The 21262-nt window shown below is 38.5% G+C and overlaps 1 protein-coding gene across 1 annotated transcript in view; it reads left to right on the forward strand.

The window, feature by feature from the left end:
• Positions 1 to 8280, forward strand: part of LOC129717131 (uncharacterized) — a 150188-nt gene extending 141908 nt beyond the window's left edge. The window contains exon 5 of the mRNA XM_055666976.1: positions 7784 to 8280. Coding sequence (XP_055522951.1) covers positions 7784 to 7860 — 77 coding nt within the window. The 3' untranslated portion in view covers positions 7861 to 8280. The remainder of the gene's footprint in view (positions 1 to 7783) is intronic.
• The last annotated feature ends 12982 nt before the right edge of the window (positions 8281 to 21262 follow it).

Here is a 21262-nt window from a genome sequence, read left to right on the forward strand (position 1 = left end):
AGAATTAAATTCACAGCAATAATCAAAATGTTATAATCCTTTATTTTCTCCAGTTTGAGCTCTAGGGCCGCTCCTGTGTTGACCAGTGTAATGCTTTGCCAGATCTCGTAAAATTTGCATACAATATAATGTTTTGGGCCGAAAAAATACAACATGTAGTCCAAAAACTCCCGCGCGGTAAAGCTCCACTCTTACGGCCTGTTAATGCAAGTCAGGTTGATATCTTTCGAAGAGTTGGACGAGTACAAGTCCATCTCCTTCGTGCGGTCCGTCCATCAATGTTAAAAAAAAATCGCTCACACTGAAAGTATAGAAATAAAACTATACTTATCAGTTGATAGCACCGATTCACACGTCACACCAGTAGAGTTGCGCACGTAGAACAATGACGCGTTTGAAAAATGAATTATGTGCACAACAACGCCGCAAGACCATCTCAATCGGAGGTTCGGAACCGAATGCGTTAATATTTCTGATTTCCTCAGTTTTTTTTAAAGTTCTCTCAGTTTTTCTAGTTGTTACCACTTTATGCTGAATTTTCTCTTTAATCAATGTTTTTAAGATACGTATGACACCAAGAACGCCAAGCCGTTCAAAGTTCTCTTGAAAGGTCTCACCAACGATCAAACGGTTGATGAATGGGGAGCTGCGTAGCCGCAAGGTTATAGAGTCCGCTTTGTCAAGCAAATGGTCGTGGGTTCGAATCTTAGTAGAATCAGGCCATTCGATGTCAAAATTGGGATTTTATTTATGGGTTCATTATTAGGCTCCCCACCACTTACCCTTCCTTCACGCTGAAATCTATATAACACCTTTGCGTGACTTCCTCTTAACAAAATCATAAGTCCCTCTTATTAATAAACTGGCCAGAAGGACGCACCACGACACTTCTCCAGGAAATTATAATTGGTGTTATTTGGTAAGGAGAACAAGCATCGGTATAGTAGAACAGTGAGCGTGTGAAATTTGCGCCCTATTTTTAAAGTTTCCATACGATTTTATACGGGAAAATCCACTTTTTCAAAACTTGTTCTCTAGAGCTGTACAGTTGACTCCTAAAAATATATTAATACATGATATTTGTAGGAAGTTATTCGGAAGAAATTCTCCTGTGGATCATAAGGCGCTACAATGCTTGTAGAAAAAGTTATTTCCTTCAAACCTATTGAATATCTAACGAACGGCTTACCATTGAATTTATCTAGCGCTACTGCTGCAGTTTGCTAGAATTAAATTCACAGCAATAATCAAAATGTTATAATCCTTTATTTTCTCCAGTTTGAGCTCTAGGGCCGCTCCTGTGTTGACCAGTGTAATGCTTTGCCAGATCTCGTAAAATTTGCATACAATATAATGTTTTGGGCCGAAAAAATACAACATGTAGTCCAAAAACTCCCGCGCGGTAAAGCTCCACTCTTACGGCCTGTTAATGCAAGTCAGGTTGATATCTTTCGAAGAGTTGGACGAGTACAAGTCCATCTCCTTCGTGCGGTCCGTCCATCAATGTTAAAAAAAAATCGCTCACACTGAAAGTATAGAAATAAAACTATACTTATCAGTTGATAGCACCGATTCACACGTCACACCAGTAGAGTTGCGCACGTAGAACAATGACGCGTTTGAAAAATGAATTATGTGCACAACAACGCCGCAAGACCATCTCAATCGGAGGTTCGGAACCGAATGCGTTAATATTTCTGATTTCCTCAGTTTTTTTTAAAGTTCTCTCAGTTTTTCTAGTTGTTACCACTTTATGCTGAATTTTCTCTTTAATCAATGTTTTTAAGATACGTATGACACCAAGAACGCCAAGCCGTTCAAAGTTCTCTTGAAAGGTCTCACCAACGATCAAACGGTTGATGAATGGGGAGCTGCGTAGCCGCAAGGTTATAGAGTCCGCTTTGTCAAGCAAATGGTCGTGGGTTCGAATCTTAGTAGAATCAGGCCATTCGATGTCAAAATTGGGATTTTATTTATGGGTTCATTATTAGGCTCCCCACCACTTACCCTTCCTTCACGCTGAAATCTATATAACACCTTTGCGTGACTTCCTCTTAACAAAATCATAAGTCCCTCTTATTAATAAACTGGCCAGAAGGACGCACCACGACACTTCTCCAGGAAATTATAATTGGTGTTATTTGGTAAGGAGAACAAGCATCGGTATAGTAGAACAGTGAGCGTGTGAAAGGAAGCGTATCACATTACACACAAGCACTGATAAACAATAATAATAAGCATGCCACGTCCCAATAGCGGTATAGCTAATAATAGAAGTGCTATACAGCAGACACCCGGGCATATCTCACAATAGATCTACGATTCTGGTCGCAGTGAGGAAGTCCATTTAGGAAAAAAAAACCCAAATAATCCACCTAGCGGTCAGACCCAGCCTTTCTCATTCAAACTTATTATTTGTGAAAATAGATTTACATGGACGCTTCAATCCAACAAAAGTAAAAAAAAAATATTGATGTTGTAATTAAAGTATAAAATATGAAATTTGACGTAATGTTATTGCTTAAGAAATAGCGAAATAAAAGAAATGACTTTTAATTTCGAACAATTTCATCACGAGCGATACTGAGAACGTTCAAATAGTACGAAACCGCATTTAAATTATGTTGAGTCCACGTATATTGATCAAAGCAGGTATAGTTTTAAATAGTCTTTGAATTTCTTTTCGTTCCATAACTTTTGAACCACATATCAAGTTGTTATGAAGTTAGTTGTTCGTAAGTTTAAGAGATAACTCGTTCTTATGACGCTAGTCATGTTGAATAAGTCGTGTAATCTTTGAGACTCGTTGTTCTAACAAATTAATACATAACGGTTGCTTAAGTTCGATTATAATCGAATGAAATTGAAACGTATAGGACAGCCGAATTATGAAACCACTTGTTCAAGCATAATTCATCAGTTAACCCTTAATTAGCCCATCCATTTGATACGAATGTTGTTCAAATCGGTTGTGTAGTTTCTGAGATAATGAAGTATCCTGATTTTCACATTTTGATACATTACAGGCAAAGTCACAGACCTATTACAGTGAAATTCAATAGGGTGTTATAAGGCAGCTAGACCTTTCATTTGACACTAATTTTGTGGAAATCGATTCAGCCATCTCTGAGAAAAGTGAGTGAGTTTACGTAGTCTTCGGAATATGCTTCTTTTCATAGGTGGATTTTACATTTTAAAACATAACAGGCAAAGTAAAAGTCCGATTGCAAAAAAAAATCAATAGGGTCTTTTGGGGTACCTAGACCTTCCATATGACACTGATTTTGTGGGAATCGATCTCTGAGAAACATGAGTGAGAGTAAATACTCTCCAGAACACGTTTCTGTAAATAACTTTTGAACCACATGTCTAATCTTTATGAAATTCAAAAGTTAAGGGTTTTTCAGGTAGTCCGTTCATTTAAAACCAATTTTGTTAAAATTGGTTGGGTGGTTTCTGAATAATGATGTTTCGTTATTTTTACATTTTTAAAAATAACCCCTAAACCAAAAATCCGATTACAATAAAATTCAACAGGGTCTTATGGGGCAACTAGACCTTTCAATTGCGATTGATTTTATTAAAATCAGTCCAGCCATCTCTGAGAAACTCGAGTGAGATTGGGAGAGTATTACAAACACACACACATACACACACATACACATACACACGCATACACTTACAGAAAATGCTCAGCTCGTCGAACTGAGTCGAGTGATATACGACATTCGGTCCTTTTGAGTACTATTATACCGTTAGTTTTTGCAGTGATTACTTTTCTAGGAGAAAGCCAAAAATGTCAACAAAGAGTGAATTTTCTTCGTACTGTGACGTCACACCCGGCACAGAACCCAATGTCCCGTCACGTTGCATTAGTTAGACGGTACATTTTAGCCTAGTTCGAAAAAAAGTAAGCCTTCTGCTAAATTATATGATAACAGATAGAATGTAAACCGGAACACGGCCTTCTGCCGTCGTTCACTAAAACAAGATCATTTGTAAACAAGGCAGGAAAGATCTTGAAGAAAGATCGCGAACGGTTCCGCTATTCAAATGTTAGCGGAGCACTTTGCCTTGCGCGATAGAATGACCAGTAGAGCCACCGAGGTGTTGCATAATTCGGTATAAACAAACCTTGGCAAATACCGGTACTCAACAGCGCCCGCTAGCGCTCTCAAAGAATGTCGATGTCAGTAACCAGAGCACGTAACAGAACGTGCTCTCTTGGAAGCTCCTCAAGTGGGGAGCAGAGGTAATTATTTGTACTAATAGTTAAGCATAAAAAAGAGACAGGCTGAGGAATAGCATAGGTTAGAGTAACACAGCTAGGTATGTGGTGACCAGGGCGAAGTGGAAAAAAGCCTTTCACTCTGAGTTACCCGTAGGTCAGTATTTAAACTTTTATAAAAATAAAGAATGCTAATTGTCTGCTTAAGTCTTGAGTATTAATTACGTGCCGAAGGCACGTACAGGATTTTTCCGAAAGTCCTGGTAGGGGTCCAACCTCTACAGTACGATAACCGGATTATGGTGGGGAGTCCACCCAGGGGACCTTATAGGACTTCACCAAACAACGATATTAACTATTTCTGCTTCCGCTCCGCAGCAAACACACATTTGATCAAACTGGAGCGAATACTATATCGTTGTTTGCGTATCGCCTTGGGTTGCATGCAATCGACCAATACGATGAGTTTGGAGGTCTTAGCTGGAGTACTACCATTGAAAAACCGCTTCTGGAGCCTGCCTTCTCGTATTCTTATCAAATGTGAGGTCTTGAACCATCCTGTGATTAAAAATTTTGAAAGGTTAATCGAACTCAATTCTTAAACCCATTAAATGACATTGTATTTCAATCACATGTCCCAGGATATTACCCCTTCTTCGATTATTCCAAATCCTGTCAACTTATCAAATACTTCTGATTCTACTGTGATTTCTGATACATCCATGATAGAAGAAACTCGTATAATCCCGGATCATTTACGCGTGCAGCAGATCCCCAAAATTTTTTCCAATAAATATAGAGATAAAATGTTCTACACTGACAGATCGCTTCTCGATGGGTCCACTGGCTTCGGCGCCGTTAAACATTAAATTGTATTTGTGCCGTGTCAAAAAAATGATATGAGAAAAAAAGCAGCCTGAGCCCAACCAACGCCAAAATTCAGCAGATCCTCAAATGTCAGACCTTCGATTTCTACGACACGCGCGTGGGGTCGTATCGTAACGCTCCAGGGCTGCAGCAGTAACACATGATTCACTTGGGCGGAGTTTCAACACTTTCTACTGCTGAAAAATGCTTTGCCATATCCAGTAAAATTGGTATACAGTTTAATGCTTGAGTCGGACAAACACAACGTACGGCCCAGACGATCCCTTCCTGAAAAGTCGAGGAGAAGAAAGATTTTTTTCCTAGATTTCCCAGGTTCGGTAAAAGAACTTGATCGTTAGAATCAGATGCATTGACTGAGTGTGCGTCATTGGAGCTCGATAAGATTAGTGCATCCTGAACGCTTCTTTAAAGACCTCTTGTCCTGCGGGAGATGCCGAGAATTTCAAGATGTGTACCCTCACAATAGAGACAGTTTTCAATGCCCCTATTATAGACACAAAATGAGCGTGTTGTGAGAGAAAAGTGGAAGAAGAACGAAACCACCGGGAGCATCGAATGGACATGGAGAATGATTTTCGTGCCTATGAACTACAAAAAGAAAACATTTACTGCAGAAAGCGTTGCATGTTGGCTGTATTAGAAACCTTAGATTCATTCAATTTCACTTGAAAACATATCAGTTTAAATTAATTTGTCTAAATCAACTTGTTTTTCCTTGAGTTTAACTACGCACTGCAAACGATCAAGAAACGCACCTCATGAGGCTCGCAGGTGCCATTATGATATTTTATCCCAGGCAGCAGACTTCGGCATCTAACATACCTAGATGGAAAAGTCTAGCGAAAATACAAGAAATTCAACAAACATAAAAGGGAGTAGCATAAAAGAATGAAAATAAAAATTAAAGCGAAATTTTCTCATATTTTTAACTATCGTTGATATTGTTTTTCAAATTTATCTTTCTTTCCATATATCGGTACTCTAAATTTTCTATTTACTTGTCTTCTTGTCTTCTTTTTTATGATATCTTCTAATTAATTTTTTTCAATTTTCTGAAGAAATTCTTCAAGTTCGTTGTATGAGTTTTCCATTTTTTTATTTTTTTTTTTGATGTTTTATTCGCTGAAATATTTTTATTATTATTCTTAACACTTTCTTTGAATTTTTTTTCTCTTTGTTTTCTTCTTATTGTACTTTAGCGTGCTCCATCCTGAACAAGCAAATGTTTCCAATAAAAGCAAGTCCATGCAAAAAAAATCATAATATGCTTCATCAGCATAACCATCAACCTCAGGCACAACCGCTTTTCATTATACGAGATAAAAGCTTCTCAATTGAAAGTAGCGATCATTTTTATGTGTGCATCAAATGTGTAATAAGCATATTGCCTAACTTGTTCGCATACTGCTTGATTGACAATGTGCGGCGGAAAAGAAAATTGATTTCCGAAAATCTGATCGGTGCGACAAGTTGGCAAAGTAGGCTCCCAACCTAACAATCGAACATTAAACTTCTAAGCCCCTCGTAAAAGTAGCAACGATAATCCGACCCTGTTTCCGAAAGATTTTCCAGCTCCACACACTGACGCAAAACGCACTGACCAAACAATAATAGGCACTTGCCGAAGACGAGCTTCGGAAGCGTTTTGCTGGCAATGCGCTTTCACTGCTTTTTATGACTAAATTTTATCGCCCAAACAGAGAAAAACGCCAATTGAACCCGTCCGCCCGTGCTCCCCTGTCCGTGCCGCCACCACTTCGCTTGATCCTTCGATTTATTCGGGCTTACGGCAGTACGGGCGAAACATAAAAGATATAAAGCGAATGAAATTTGATACCAGTTATAAATCAAATCAAATTTTTATTCATTATTGATACAATAATTCCCGAGTGTTGCTGCAGCTGTGCTGCGTTCGAATTTGGTTGGATTGCTGCTGCTGCTGCAGTGGAGGGATTCAGGGGCTTTTTTTGTGTTTTGTTTTACTGCTTGCCCCACGACGACTGGCAGGATGGAAGCACAATTGTAAAAATGATGATATTTTAACAGAGTCCTCCATATGCTGCTCTCTTTGTTGGTTATTCTATACGAGGCGAAGGGCATTTAGCGAAAGTCGGCTTTTGTATGACGCATTACAGTCGATCAAGTGGAAAAGTTTTACGGTAATGGATTTCGGTGGGAACGTAGGCGGCGGCTAGCATTTTCGGCTTAATTTAATACTCCATCAGACAGAAATGGAAAAAGGCAATTTCAATACCAGAACATTGAAAAGAATCAAAACTCCAAAATATTTTAACTTCAAAAAAATATAAGTGTTAGTATGTGTTTAAATTTATTGGTCGGATTTCGCGCTAATTGGATTCTGAATATTCGTAATAAATTTTGTGGCGACTGAGGACTAATTCACGACCCATAATAAAGCTACTGTTTTCTGGGTGAAAGCTCAACATCACGCAACCTAATTATTATTCCACCGAGTTCCGCAACCATCCATCATGCTGCTGGGAAAGAGCGCCGGGATTTTCCGCCCTGATTAGCTCCTATTAACATCCACCAATAGTATAAAACTGTTGTTGTCAACAATCGTAAAACTTGCCCTGATTCGCGTGTGATATACGATCGAAACTTTTCGCCCCGGATGATAATTGCTACAAATCTTTCTCTTTTCAGCCTATCTACCGCTGCTGCTTTTCACCATCAACTTACTCGGCCTCTTCACTCGCACATCCTTTCCGTTTGGCTTCTAGTGTGCTCTGCGTGCGGATGATGGCAGCAGTACCAGGCAGCCCGCGAAATTCCCGGAATCAGCATACCTTATCCAGACCGACACCAACACAAAAGTACGCGTGTGTTGTGAAGTACCACCCCCTCTCGCGTTCGTCCTCCGGCTGCGGAAAGCGCCAATGGTTCTCCAAAACAGCAGCTAATTTAATCCAGTTCCGGGAGGTAAAAAGTTTACATCGGCACATAATGTTCATGTCTACACGGATGACTTTTATCGGTAGTTAAAAAAAATGTGCGGTTTCATCGCGGAGGAAACCGACAGCGATCGACGGGTGTTCGAAATTGGCATGGCAAAATAAGCACTTTTAGATTTTTTTTTTTCTGTTGTTTACATTACCATAATAATGTTAATAAAGAAATATTTTTAAAATTGTGAAAATAAATCCCAACACTTTTGACCTCCGCTGCGCGTGATTGCTACAACTGTGCCGAGATCTATTTAAGTGAACGTGAATATTCATGAAATACGTGATTTTCACCCTTTTGGGTTAATTATTTACATGATAATCAGCTGAGCGGAAACAGGAAATGAGCAGGGATTAGCCGAGCGTGCAGCGGTGTGTGTGTGACGGGTCTGTTTCTCCACTCATTTTTTCCGCGAAAAAAATTCAAGACAACTCGTGTAGCTGTACAATAGCTTAATTCGCAGGAAACAGAGTAGGTGAAAGGCGATAAAAAGCACCCATTCTAAGTGTTAAAAAACATCAGATTCAAAAATGTTCAAAGTTGTAATTATAATGAGCTGCTGCACAATTTAGATTTGGTTGTTTCAGTTATCACAATGTTGCATACCCTGGGAGCACATTTTCCTTAATATGTGAAAATTACACTAGAAAACTTTCGACAGGAACGTGCAGCAGAAAGAAAAGTTTTAATACAGTTACCTACTAGAGGGATTGGAATGGAACAGAAAAAAACGTGATGAGCCGAAATATTGTAAATATTGATTTGTTCCAGCTCGCAGCTACTCAGTAGGAAGCTAGGCTAATGGCCACCTCTCGGTCCGGGTCGAACGGTGAGTCGATGACATTTTGGATGAGCAAAAAATATCCGACTCGGTTAGGAAAAGACAGACAAAAATTACAAAACATAAATAGCTTCTGCTAGCTGTAATAGAAACTTTTAAGTTTATCCACGTTCGCGCTCGGGTTCTTGTTTGCACAGCCTCGGAAAGTGTGTGTGTGTGTGTGAATCGAAAGCACGCTCGGAAAAGTTTTTTCTTTGCCATTTTTTTCCTAGAAAGAAATTGCCCTTCGGAGGTTTGTACTTCAAGTTCGCTGCTCTGATCGGTGTGGGGGAAAGTATGATGAGGAAGGATGGTTCTTTCGTTCGATTCGAAGCTGTTTCTGACGTCAACGATGTGCGAAACAAGACGCTCGTTTCGTTCTGTTTGTTTGGATTGAAAGAAAAAGGACAGTGTCGCATTTGTTTCATTCTGTTGTGGTCAGGCTTGTAAACGGTCAGCATTTTCATTGATTTCGCTTCCTTAGCGTGCAATACTGACAGTCGGCTTACGCTCGTAAATGTAAAATAATCGTCGCCCCTCAAACAAATAACATGCACATTTAGTCTACTTGGTTCTATTTATGTTGCGAATTTAATTACTAGATCAATGATATGAATAATTTCCAAAATATCCGCAAACAATGTGCCTAATTCTCATTTATAGAAAAAATGCTAAAATATGTTTGAGGAAAAAACGTTATGGTGGCTCGTTTGACATGTTTGTTAAAGAATTTATTAAGACAGCGAGCCTTGGTAGCATCAGGGAAAGAAGAAGACGATTATCGCAGCGAAAAGCAGTTCTGCCATGACGATTTCGAAGCCTGGTTGTGGTTTCCTTTTCTAGTTTGAAAAGAATTGGAAGAAAGAAGAGCACTAATAGTGTGAGGGTCGTCATGGCATATTTCCTTCGAAAAGGGTGTATTCCTAAATTGTGCGTTTCATGGATTGTTTATGAAAAAAATATTGCTTTTCCTGTTGCCAAAAATATATTTTTAATAATCTCTCTAGAAATAACTTTGATTTAAATTTAAATCTAGACCAACTAAATCTCAACTTCATCCTTGATTTTAACTTTGTTCTCAAAATCTATTTTTCGAACTAAATTTCTATTTTTTTACAACGGCTTCTACCCGTTAACACACAAGTTCATTCAGCAGACAGTATATGCAGTAGGGAAAGCGAAAAATAAGCGAACTGGAAATATGATACAGATTTGGAAAAATATACCACATCCCGACGGGACCGTCCCGTCCGTTTTAACAACAGCTTTCACCCGTTAACACACAAGTTCGTTAACACAAGTTCACACAAGGGAGATTTCGGATTCAAGTTCCGTCGGGATGCAGTATATTTTTCCAAATCTGTATCATATTTCCAGTTCGCTTATTTTTCGCTTTCCCTACTGCCTATACTGTCTGCTTAATGAACTTGTGTGTTAACGAGTTAAAGCCGTTGTTAAAAATAGGAATTTAGTTCGAAAAATTTAGCCCTACGGAGCCCCTCCATTGTTGTGTCGCACTTGCAAGCACGACTCAGACTGGCTTTGGCTTCAACCACACAGGTCTATAAGAGTTATCAGCATCAGCTGACTCTTCTGTGTGTGATGAGACATCCCTTTCAGTATTTAAATAACCCTTGCACAGCAGTGTGTGTAGGTAGGGATGAGCAATAATAAGTCGGCAGTGGAAATCAAAATCTAACTTCAATTTTTATTTCAACCTTGGGCCTCAGTAGCTTTACCCAAGGCTGCGACCTAAATCATGGCACTTCTTGAGTCTCGAACAGGGTCACAATTAGTATAGCCCTCGTCTCGATTAAATTTTGATCTTGACCTACACTTAAACCTAGGTTGAACTTGATGTCATCTTTACTTCGAACGAAGTCTCGATTTATTTTAATCTTGAGCTCGACCTCGGCCCCGAATTTGACCTTAGTACAGTAACTCAGTATTCTTTGAGTATTTCATCCCAGATTTTCTAAATAAATGTTTTGAGCTGTTTAAAGTTGAAAATATTGTCTATTGCTGCTGTCCTTATTTGGTCGTTTCGTGCATTGTGTGGCTGCTTCATAACAAATAACTTTTTATAAGAAATAATGAGTTCGTACCATGAAATAATTCTGCGATCGATACTTGGCGGTAAACTGGAAGACGGAGTGTGGCGCAGACGCATGAATCACGAGTTGTACCAGGTGTACAAACATGCTGATATAGTGAAGGTAATACAGCGGGGCAGGCTGCAGTGGGCTGGACATGTAGCCAGGATGCCTGACGAGAGAGCCGCCAAAACTATCTTCAGTAGAGAACCAGGAAGAGGCCGTTGACTCCGTGGTAGGCCTCGCACGCGGTGGATGTGCGCGGTGGAAGAAGATGCACGATCTGCTGGTGTACGGGGAGACTGGAGAACGGCTGCTCAAGACAGAAGAAGATGGACATCTCTAATTCGTTCGGCCCTGGACCGGTGAACGGTCCGTTAGCCAAAAAAGTAAAGTAAGTACCATGAAAGAATCGTTTTCGCACTATCGAGCCACTTTTTTTTAAAGGATTTGGACACGCCGTGAACTTTACGCTTCTCGTAGGCCTTACATCCACGGTCAGTTGCCAAAATATTGTGGACAAATCCAATAACTATATTTTAGCCGGTACCTAGTTTTCGAACTGAGCGTAGCCTTTTCGCTGCATATGCTCCCTCATAACTATAACGACTGGCGGAGGTCTCCTTGTACTATTAGATGCTTCCAAAAGCGAAAACTCGGCTCGGACTTCAATCTTAACCTTGATTCCGACCACAACCAGATATCTTACTCCGACCTCGACCTACAAAGATCGTGACTCCGATATTGATCTGAACCTCTACCTCGAGCTGAACCTTGACCACGAGTTCGAACTCGACTCCGATCTTGATGTCAATTTTAATTACAGTCTCATCTTTGTCCTTTATTTAATCTAAATCTTAACCTCGACCTTAACGAGAAATTTTACTCCCACTTTGAACTCGGTCCGGATATTGCTTCCGATCTTGACCTCAACCTCGGCTTTGACATTGATCGCGAATTCAATTCCGATCTCGATCTAGATTACAACCTCGCTACTTGATTTTGGTTTTGACCTTGACTTCGACCTTGATCTCGACCTCGAGTTTAACTAAGATCTCAACTTTGACCTTATCTCAATCCTAATCTTAACCTCAACCCTAATCAGAAATTTGGCTCTGACCTTGACCACGACCTTGCCTTCGACCTTGACTTCGACTTCGACCAAATAATTTACTCCAAATAGACTTCGACCTGGATTTTGACTCCAATCTGTACCTTGATCTAGACCTAGACCCTAACTTCGACTTCAACTACAATCTCGACCTTTAACTCAATCATACCCTTAGCCCTGACCATAACCATAAAGTGTACTACGACCTCTTCCTCGGCATAAATCTAGATTCCGATGTTAAGGCTGTGCCACCTCTACCAGGACTTTCGGATCCTGTACGCGCAGTCGGCGCGGAATTAATACTCAAGACTTGAGTGGTAATTCTCTCCCGCATCCTGTTCCACAGTCTGAGGCCGTTGCAGGAGACCTTTGTTGGCGAGTACCAATGCGGTTTTCGAGGGGGACGCTCCACGACGGACCAAATGTTTACCTTGCGACAAATCCTCGATAAATTTCGAAAATTCAACTTGCAGACGCATCATCTGTTCATAGACTCCAGGGCAGCGTTCGATTCAGTCAAGTGAAATGAGTTATGGCAGATTAGGCTGCTGATTAGGCTGATACGTGCCACCCTTGAAGGTTCTACATCAAGCGTCAGGATAGCCGGTGAGATATCGGACTCGTTCGTGACGTTAGATGGTTTGAAGCAGGGTGACGGACTGTCGAACTTATTGTTCAACATCGCATTGGAAGGTGCTATACGGAGGGCTGGTGGGCAGAGAAGCAGCACCATCATTACGAAGTCGCACATGCTTCTCGGTTTTGCGGACGATATCGACATCATTGGTATCAACCGTAAAGCTGTGGAAGAGGCCTTCGGATCTCTCAGGAGGGAAGCTGCGAGATTAGGGCTTGTCATAAACTCTGCCGAAACAAAATACATGGTGGCTGGCAGAGTGCGTGGTAGTCCGTCGGAGGTTGGTGCTGCAGTGGTGCTAGATGGGGAAACATTTAAAGTAGTCGACGAATTCATTTACCTGGGAACATTAGTGACATGTGACAACGAGGTTAGCCGTGAGATAAAGAGGCGGATAGCAACCGCAAACAGGCCTTTTACGGATTACGTAGCCAGCTAAGGTCCCGCAGTCTGCAAATCCGTACTAAACTTGCACTCTATAAAACATTGATTCTTCCGGTGGCTCTCTACGGCCATGAATCATGGACGCTGAAAGAGGCTGATCGGCGAGCTCTAGGTGTTTTTGAGTGTAGGATTTTGCATTCAATCCTTGGCGGCAAACTAGAAAATGGTGTTTGACGCAGACGCATGAACCATGAAGTGTACCAGGCATACAAATCGGCGGATATAGTCAAGCGGATAAAACACGGCAGGCTTCAGTGGGCTGGGCATGTAGCGAGAATGCCGGATGAGCGTCAAGCGAAGGCTATATTTAGCAGGAATCCCGATAGAGGTCGTCGACTTCGGGGTAGACCCCGAACTTGTTGGATTTGTGCTGTCGACGAGGATGCACGCGAAATAGGTGTTAGGGGCGATTGGAGGATAGCAGCGCAAGACCGAGGGACATGGTGACGTATTCTGGATTCGGCACTGGATCGATAATCGGTCTGTCACCTTAAAAGTAAAGTAAAGTAAGTACTTGAGTGGTAGATTAAACTTACTTTATTTACACAAAAGCCTAAATAGTAACTCAGAGCGAAAGGCTTTATCCCTTCGATCCGGTCACCGGTGTTTATTACCGAGTTATGCAATGCCACGGTGGCTTTAGTGACTATTCATCGCGGAAGGCTTTCTTTGCAAATGATCTTGTTTTGGTGGACAACGGCAGAAGGCCGCGTCCCGGTTTACACTCTACCTGTTTTCATTACATTCAACAGAAGGCTTACTTTCTCCCGGACTAAAATGTACCGTATGACAAAATCCTACGTGACGGAACATTTAGGTATTTCTGTGCGGGGTGTGACGTCACACCAATGTTGACCTCAACCTTGATCCTCACCCTGATCCCAATTCCGACAGCGATCATGACCACAACCATGCGACTATGACTTTGACTTCAATCATGACTTCGACCTGAACCTTTACCTCGACCTCGACCTCGATCTCGACCTTGACCACGATCTCTATCTTGAGGGGTAATATCTACCAAAAAAATTTATTTCGCCGTTTTTTTTCATTGACCTAAATCATGCTAAAACTATACAAGAATCAAAATCTACATCGCCCAAGTACAGATCTAAACTCAAAGTTTGTAAACTAGCAGAAGTTACCTATTTCCCTTTGTTTAGTCGATCAGCCGTTCTCGTTGTGTACATTTTTTATTTGAGTTTTTCTATACTTTTTAACTGTGAGTCATATTTAAAAGTACTTAAATATGAGTGGCAAGTTTGAGTTTTGCGTGGGATCGGGCGCCAACTGTGTCAAAGTCGCTAAGCATCACATGTCCGACATCGCGAAAAAGGCTAGGCGCAGCCATACATCAGATGACAAAAAGGAAGAAGTGGAAAATAAAACCCAGGAAGGACAATTTTACGGCGCAGGGATAGCTGACTGAAGGTAAAAAAATTATTAGGGGCTTTGTTGTTGCGATTCTTGAGATTTATAGCAATTTGAAACTTTAAAAGCGTTTTTCTCAAAACCATGTTTTCAAAATCGGCGAGCAGTAGAACTGAAAAAATTAACATCCGATTGACTTGAAATTTTAACTGTAGCTTCTGCATTAGATTATCTAGTGAAGTACACACGATTTTAGCGATTGATTAACAACAACTAAAGTTATAAACGATCAAAGTTGATTTTTTTTGTCGAAACAGAACTTTTTTTTTCAAACCGTTGCCATTTTGCGAAGAAAAATTCCAAAAATATAATCATGTGTACCGTGCTGGATCGAAACCCGTACAGTATCGGAATCCGTACACCTTGATGTGTTTCTTCAGTTTTAAGCATTACAAAGGTGAAAATTCATATGATAGTTACATGTACATATCCGTTGTTGGCCTCCTGTTAAATTAAACTATGCGCTAGTAGGCCATGAAATAAAAATATTAAAAGTGAAAAATCAATCGTGTATCGGTTTCAGTTGTCATTTCGTTGTATCGTTAGAGAATTTACTAAGGAAGCGTTCTTCAGATAAAAACGATTTTCAAGTGGGATATAAGTGTTTTACTCTGTGAATCTTTTTAAAATTGATGGAAAAGGTAAGTCTTTGTCATTTTCGAGCTGTATATTGTCTAATAAATAGTGTAAGTTGTATTTATTCAACAAAAACTGTGCCGTACGGATTTTGATTCTTGTTATTTGCTTGAATCGAAATCCGTACAGCGTGTGTATCATGCATATATTGTTGAACTTTCTTCTTGTTTTCAGCATATAATGGAAGAAAACAAGTATAAATATACGGCAAACAATTTTAAACGAGCTGTGACTGAGGTGCGCAAGGGAAAGTCGTACCGGGAAGCTTCGAGAGGTTCCGGCTTGCCGGTTACTACGAAACGCTACGAAAATTGCACTAATTCAGCTGATATAAAAAATTAGAAACCGTGTGAAACTTTAGGAGCCAGTTGATCCTCAAAATATACTTATTCGGTAATTTGAAGATAGATTATAAATAAAAGATGTAATGAACATCTTTGTACTTCTTCATCTATACGGAGTTTGATTTATTGTTGTATGGACTTTGATCCAGTCTATATAGCGTGTGTGCGGATTTCGATTCAAAAGTGTACGGGTTTTGATTCAGACAAAAAACTGTGTACGGATTTCGATTCAAAACATGTTCTATTTAAACATGATTTTTTCGAGTTTCGGAGTGATTTTAATCATTTTGCTGGAAAATAGTGATAAAATATAAGTAGACCTATAACTAAACATGTCAGTTTAAAGCAATATGTGATTTCTTGATTTTATATTGACCGTCGAAGATTATCATGTGCTTAGATGTACGGATTTCGATCCAGCACGGTACTTCACTAGCGACACTTATGTAGATAATGAGAAAATTTTTGTTTCGGTTATAGGTGGAGTTGGGCACGACTTCTACTGCTCGCCGCGGAACAACTTTTAAAAAAAGCGGTTCACGGCAATCGCTGCACAGCCGCCATTTTGTAGCCAAAAATAGCAATAACAATATTTTTTCTATTTTGCAAGAGTTGCTCCATTCAATGATATATTATTTATATACCTTACATTTCAAATGTCCTGTAAAAAAATTCATGGAAAAAGCCTTGTTTTTTTGAGCATTTGGTAGATATAACCCCTTAATACATTGAAAGTCCTTAAGTTTGAATATTGAAATAGTTGCGCTTTGATAATATTGGTACCGTAAACTGGGGTGACTTTGCTCACTCTACCACTTTTTCGAATTTGTGATAAAAAAAACTCTCGTGGAGCTTGAGATTTGTCGTAATTTTCACTGATGGTGTTTAGATATGTCTAAATTGCTACTATTTATTTATTTCTTGCTATAAAGTAAAAAGGGCAAGTGGAATCATGATGTCAATACTTTTTCTCGAAGTTTGCATTGAGTGCTCAAAACTGCTATAAGTTCAATCCGTCGCAATCCACCTAATCTTTATTCTATACGTTGTTAAAGTTATCGAAAAAATATGCAAAAATGTGCTACAACTTTGTAAGGAAAAGTCCTGGAGATGTGTAGTCTTCAACAAAAACGTGTGTTTTGTATATCCAAATGATTCTTTAAAACAACGTTTCCTTGTAAAATGCAACTAACAACAGTTAAGTGCAAAAAATTAAATTTTAAGTAACTTTTATGGAAAATACTCTGTAACTCTGTACCCCTGAAGATAGGAATTTTGTTTGTTCAGCAAAATTTCATGTTTGCACGTTCTAAAACATTGCCGAATAAACCATTCTTAACATAGATAAGTTAGTATTTTATATATATGAAAACCTACTGTAATATATGCTCGCCGTACTCTAATATGGGTATGGATATGGGAACCTGAAAGAGTTTATAGTACTTCAGCTTAATTTCAAGGAAAAGTATTGATATCATGATTCCACTTGCCCCTTATTAACCTAAACGTTCTTGAAGTCATCCAAAAATAAGCTGATGATATAACTTTGTAACGAACAGTCCTGAAGATGTATAGTCTTTGGCAAAAATGAGTGTTTTGTGTGCTCTAGCAATTCTTCCGAACTACACTTTCGTGTAAAATGCAACTAACACAAGTTAAGTACAAAAAAATTACTTTTAAATAAGATCCATGTAATAAACTTTATAACTTTGTACCGAAAAAAGATAGGATTTTCATTTGTTCAACAAAGTTTCATATGTTTGAATTTTCTACAACTTTGCCGAATAAACTATTCTTCTGTCTCTTAACACAAAAAGTATATTTTTTTTAGTATAATAGAGCAAGATCGCACGAAATGACCTATGGTCGAATATCGAGCATTTTTTATTTGAATGAAACTTTGCACACGTGTTTGACGTAGCATACTGAGCATTTTTCACAGATGGAGAGATTTTTTACACCCTTGAGTTACATTCTAAAAGGGCGTATGCCTTTTGGCATAGGTTTTATTCGAAGCATTGTAGCCCAGAAACCGTTGGTTGTATAGAAAAACTGTCTGAGAATGAGTTGTAGGGAATTAGAAATGCACCATAGAAAAAAATATACACTGTACAACAAAAATTTTTTTTGATAAAAAAAAATTAAAAATAAACATTAAATTTCAATTTAAAAAAAAATTGAATCTTTTTTATTTTTTTTTTTCAAGAAACTTGACGTTAATACGCAACTTTAAAAAAAAAGTCCAGGATGGAGAAATGAAAAATAATTTTTTTATGGTAGATTAATTTTTTTATGAAAATTCTAATTCAAACATTTTTCAAAATATTTGTATTCTGATGATTTTAAAAGATGCAGAGAGTCATTTTGAATCAAAAAGCTCTGGATAGTCAACATTCTAAAGGCATAGGTTTTCGAGTTATTTTAAATTTAAGCTCAATAAATTATTAATATTTCGAAAAATACACGTTTTTTTAAATTTGTCCATGGTTCTCTAGAAAAAACCATACGTTCATGGGAATGCTTGATCAAAAATATACAATTCATTCTTTGACAACAAAACGATTGGATAAATAACTCAAGCGCTAAACCTTAGCCTACCTACACGTTCTCCCTTGCCGAATGTTTTATAAGAAAATATGTTTGTCGTGCAACACTACCTACTTGTTTACTAATAATAACTGTTTGTAAAGTACGCAACCAATCACTACTGGGTTACCTATAATATCTGTTTTCGTATATAAATACGATTGCACTACTCCAGATGTGTTAGTAACAGTTGGCATTTTGTGAAGATGAATAAAGTGAAAATGGAATACACCAAACCCAAATGTTGTAAACCTTTTCCTGATTATCGGTGCTCATCAAGCTTACGCAAATTAAACGAAAACGTTATTGCAAAATTAAAAATATTGAACAGTCAAGCTCATTTTAATACGTCTTTATCAATTTGTGATTCGTGTAGTTATTGGAATGATAGTCAAGCCACCATTCAGGTTCAGGTGTTCATTGCCAAATTAATGAGTTTTTTTGAAAACAACAATAGAGTTGAAAAAAGCGATATTAATGTCTGATGGAGTTGCCTCACAATATAAAAATAGAAAAAACTTTGCAAGTTCAAAACAAAATATAACGTCGATGCAGAGTGGCATTTTTTTGCGACTTCTCATGTTAAAGGCCCATGCGATGCAATTGGTGGCATATTAGAACGAATGGCAGGAAATGCAAGTTTAGCTGAAGAACATGAACATCCCATTACAAGCGCAAAAGAATTGTATGATTGTAATAAAAATTCATCAAAAATGTCATTTAGTTGGGTATAATATGAAGAATATGAACAAGGAGTAACAGAATGGAGCAATATTTTCAAACAATCTATGATAATAGCTGCCACACAAAAGTATTACTCTTTTGTTCCGATTTCAGAAAATAAGATACAAACGAAGCTGTTTTCAAAAGATGACGAATCATTTACTTATGATGTATATAAAATATAAGGTGGAACTAGTTCTGTAAGGACATAAAGACATAGTTACTATGTCATAAAAAATATGTTCCTAAGATAATAAAACTCGAAAATAAATATTTGATTCTTATATATATTTATATCACTTAGAACATTTAACTCTTTTCTTGAGAACCGTTCGCCCAATCGTTTTGTTGTCAGAGATTGAATTGTATATTTTTGATCAAGCATTCCAATGAACGTATGGTTTTTGCTGGAGAACCATGGACAAATTAAAAACATGTGTATTTTCCTAAATAATTATAATTTTTCGAGCTTAAATTAGAAATAACTCGAAAACCAATGCCTTTAGAATGTTTATTATCAAGAGCTTTTTGATTCAAAATGACTCTCTGCATCTTTTAAAATCTTCAGAATACAAATATTTTGAAAAATGTTTGAATTAGAATTTTCATAAAAAAATTAATCTACCATAAAAAAATATTTTTCATTTCTCCATCCTGGACTTTTTTTTAAAAGTTGCGTATTAACGTCAAGTTTCTTTAAAAAAAATAAAAAAAAATCAATTTTTTTTTTCTAAATTGAAATTTAATGTTTATTTTTAATATTTCTTGGTCAGAAATTTTTTTTTGTACAGTATATATTTTCTTTATGGTGCATTTTTAATTTCCAACAACTCATTCTCAGACGGTTTTTCTATACAACCAACGGTTTCTGGGCTACAATGCTTCGAATAAAACCTATGCCAAAAGGCATACGCCCTTTCAGAATGTAACTCATGGGTGTAAAAAATCTCTCCACCTGTGAAAAATGCCCAGTTATCTAAGTTTCATTCAAATCAAAAATGGTCGATTAAATTTTCGCGTATTTCCAGGCGATTTGAAATGATTTTGCTCAATAAACTTTTCATATTTTTTGACAATTCGCGATTATGCGAGTCATTCATACAAATAATCGCTCCGAAGACACTATTAAGCTAGGATGCAGGTGAAAGGCGCTATGGAATTAAGTTCCACTTTTTGCCTTATTGGACCGCTGTGCACTGTTCTTGTGCTAATCACCGACACCCGGGGAAGCGACTCCACCCAGGACTTTAACTTACGACCAGTTTATTAACGGACCGGCGCTACACCAGTTGTGTTGATTGTGAGTGGATCACGCCACCCCACAACCATCGACACCTAGGTCAGCGTTGATATTCGAACCTAGGCCATTAGCATGGTGGGCGGAGACGTTACCAACTACACTAGCCCCCCCCCCCCCCGCTGATATTCAAACTTTGATACTTTTGAATTTCCTAATCTTGTTTTTTCTTGACTTCGTAAGCGGCTAAATAAAGTCTCACTAAAACAGTTAAGCCGTCATAATCGAACGATAAAAGCGGTGCATTTCGAGCTAACGGGAGTGGATTTACCGAGTGTTTTCATTCTTTTTTTTTGCCCCCAGAAAACCGAGATACCGCCTACGAAGTCGGAAGCGGCTCCCCCGGCCAAAAGGTGGGATGCGATGGTTACTCTTACCAAGCGTGAAAATACTCCAATGGTTTATTCCATAAATTCTCTAATGAACGAAAAGCTTTCGTGTAATGAAGGGGATTAGTTATGCAAATGAAACACGCCGGAAACGAGACTCTTCTGACCCGAAGGTTTTATTCTCTTTTCCCGTCCAGTTTTCCTACCTCCTCATTTTCAGCGCTTTATAATGATTATTTCGAAGGTTTGTTTTCGCGAGCCGGCGGGTAACCGAGGAAACCGTTTCTGCACATTAATTAATGGAATGGATTTTTTTTCCTTAAACGCATATTTTAATAGTGTAGAATATTTTCCCAATACTGACTAGAGCTCCGTTACGGTGGATTCCTGATCTAAAATCCTCTGAATTCCTAGTGGGCACTCATCGAGAGTTCTCAGCTTACTGAATTTATAATTATAATTTAGCTAGTGCATTTTGAATCAGAGATATTTATTTTCCAATTATTTCTCAGAAAGTTACATTTGAGGGAAATTAGAGCTTGTAGCTGATTCAAACCAACATAATTGAGTTTCGTTTTGCTGTTTTCCGTGTACGAGTATGCTAAACAGTCAAACATTAACCTATCAGCAGCAGCTCTGCTGCCAGTCACTTTTGCCATCCGATAAAACTGCATGCCACAGGATCGTGTCATACTTGCTAACCCGAAACAGTTGACCTCAGCGCCAGG

Source organism: Wyeomyia smithii, chromosome 1, assembly GCF_029784165.1.
Source record: "Wyeomyia smithii strain HCP4-BCI-WySm-NY-G18 chromosome 1, ASM2978416v1, whole genome shotgun sequence".
Lineage (NCBI taxonomy): Eukaryota > Metazoa > Arthropoda > Insecta > Diptera > Culicidae > Wyeomyia > Wyeomyia smithii.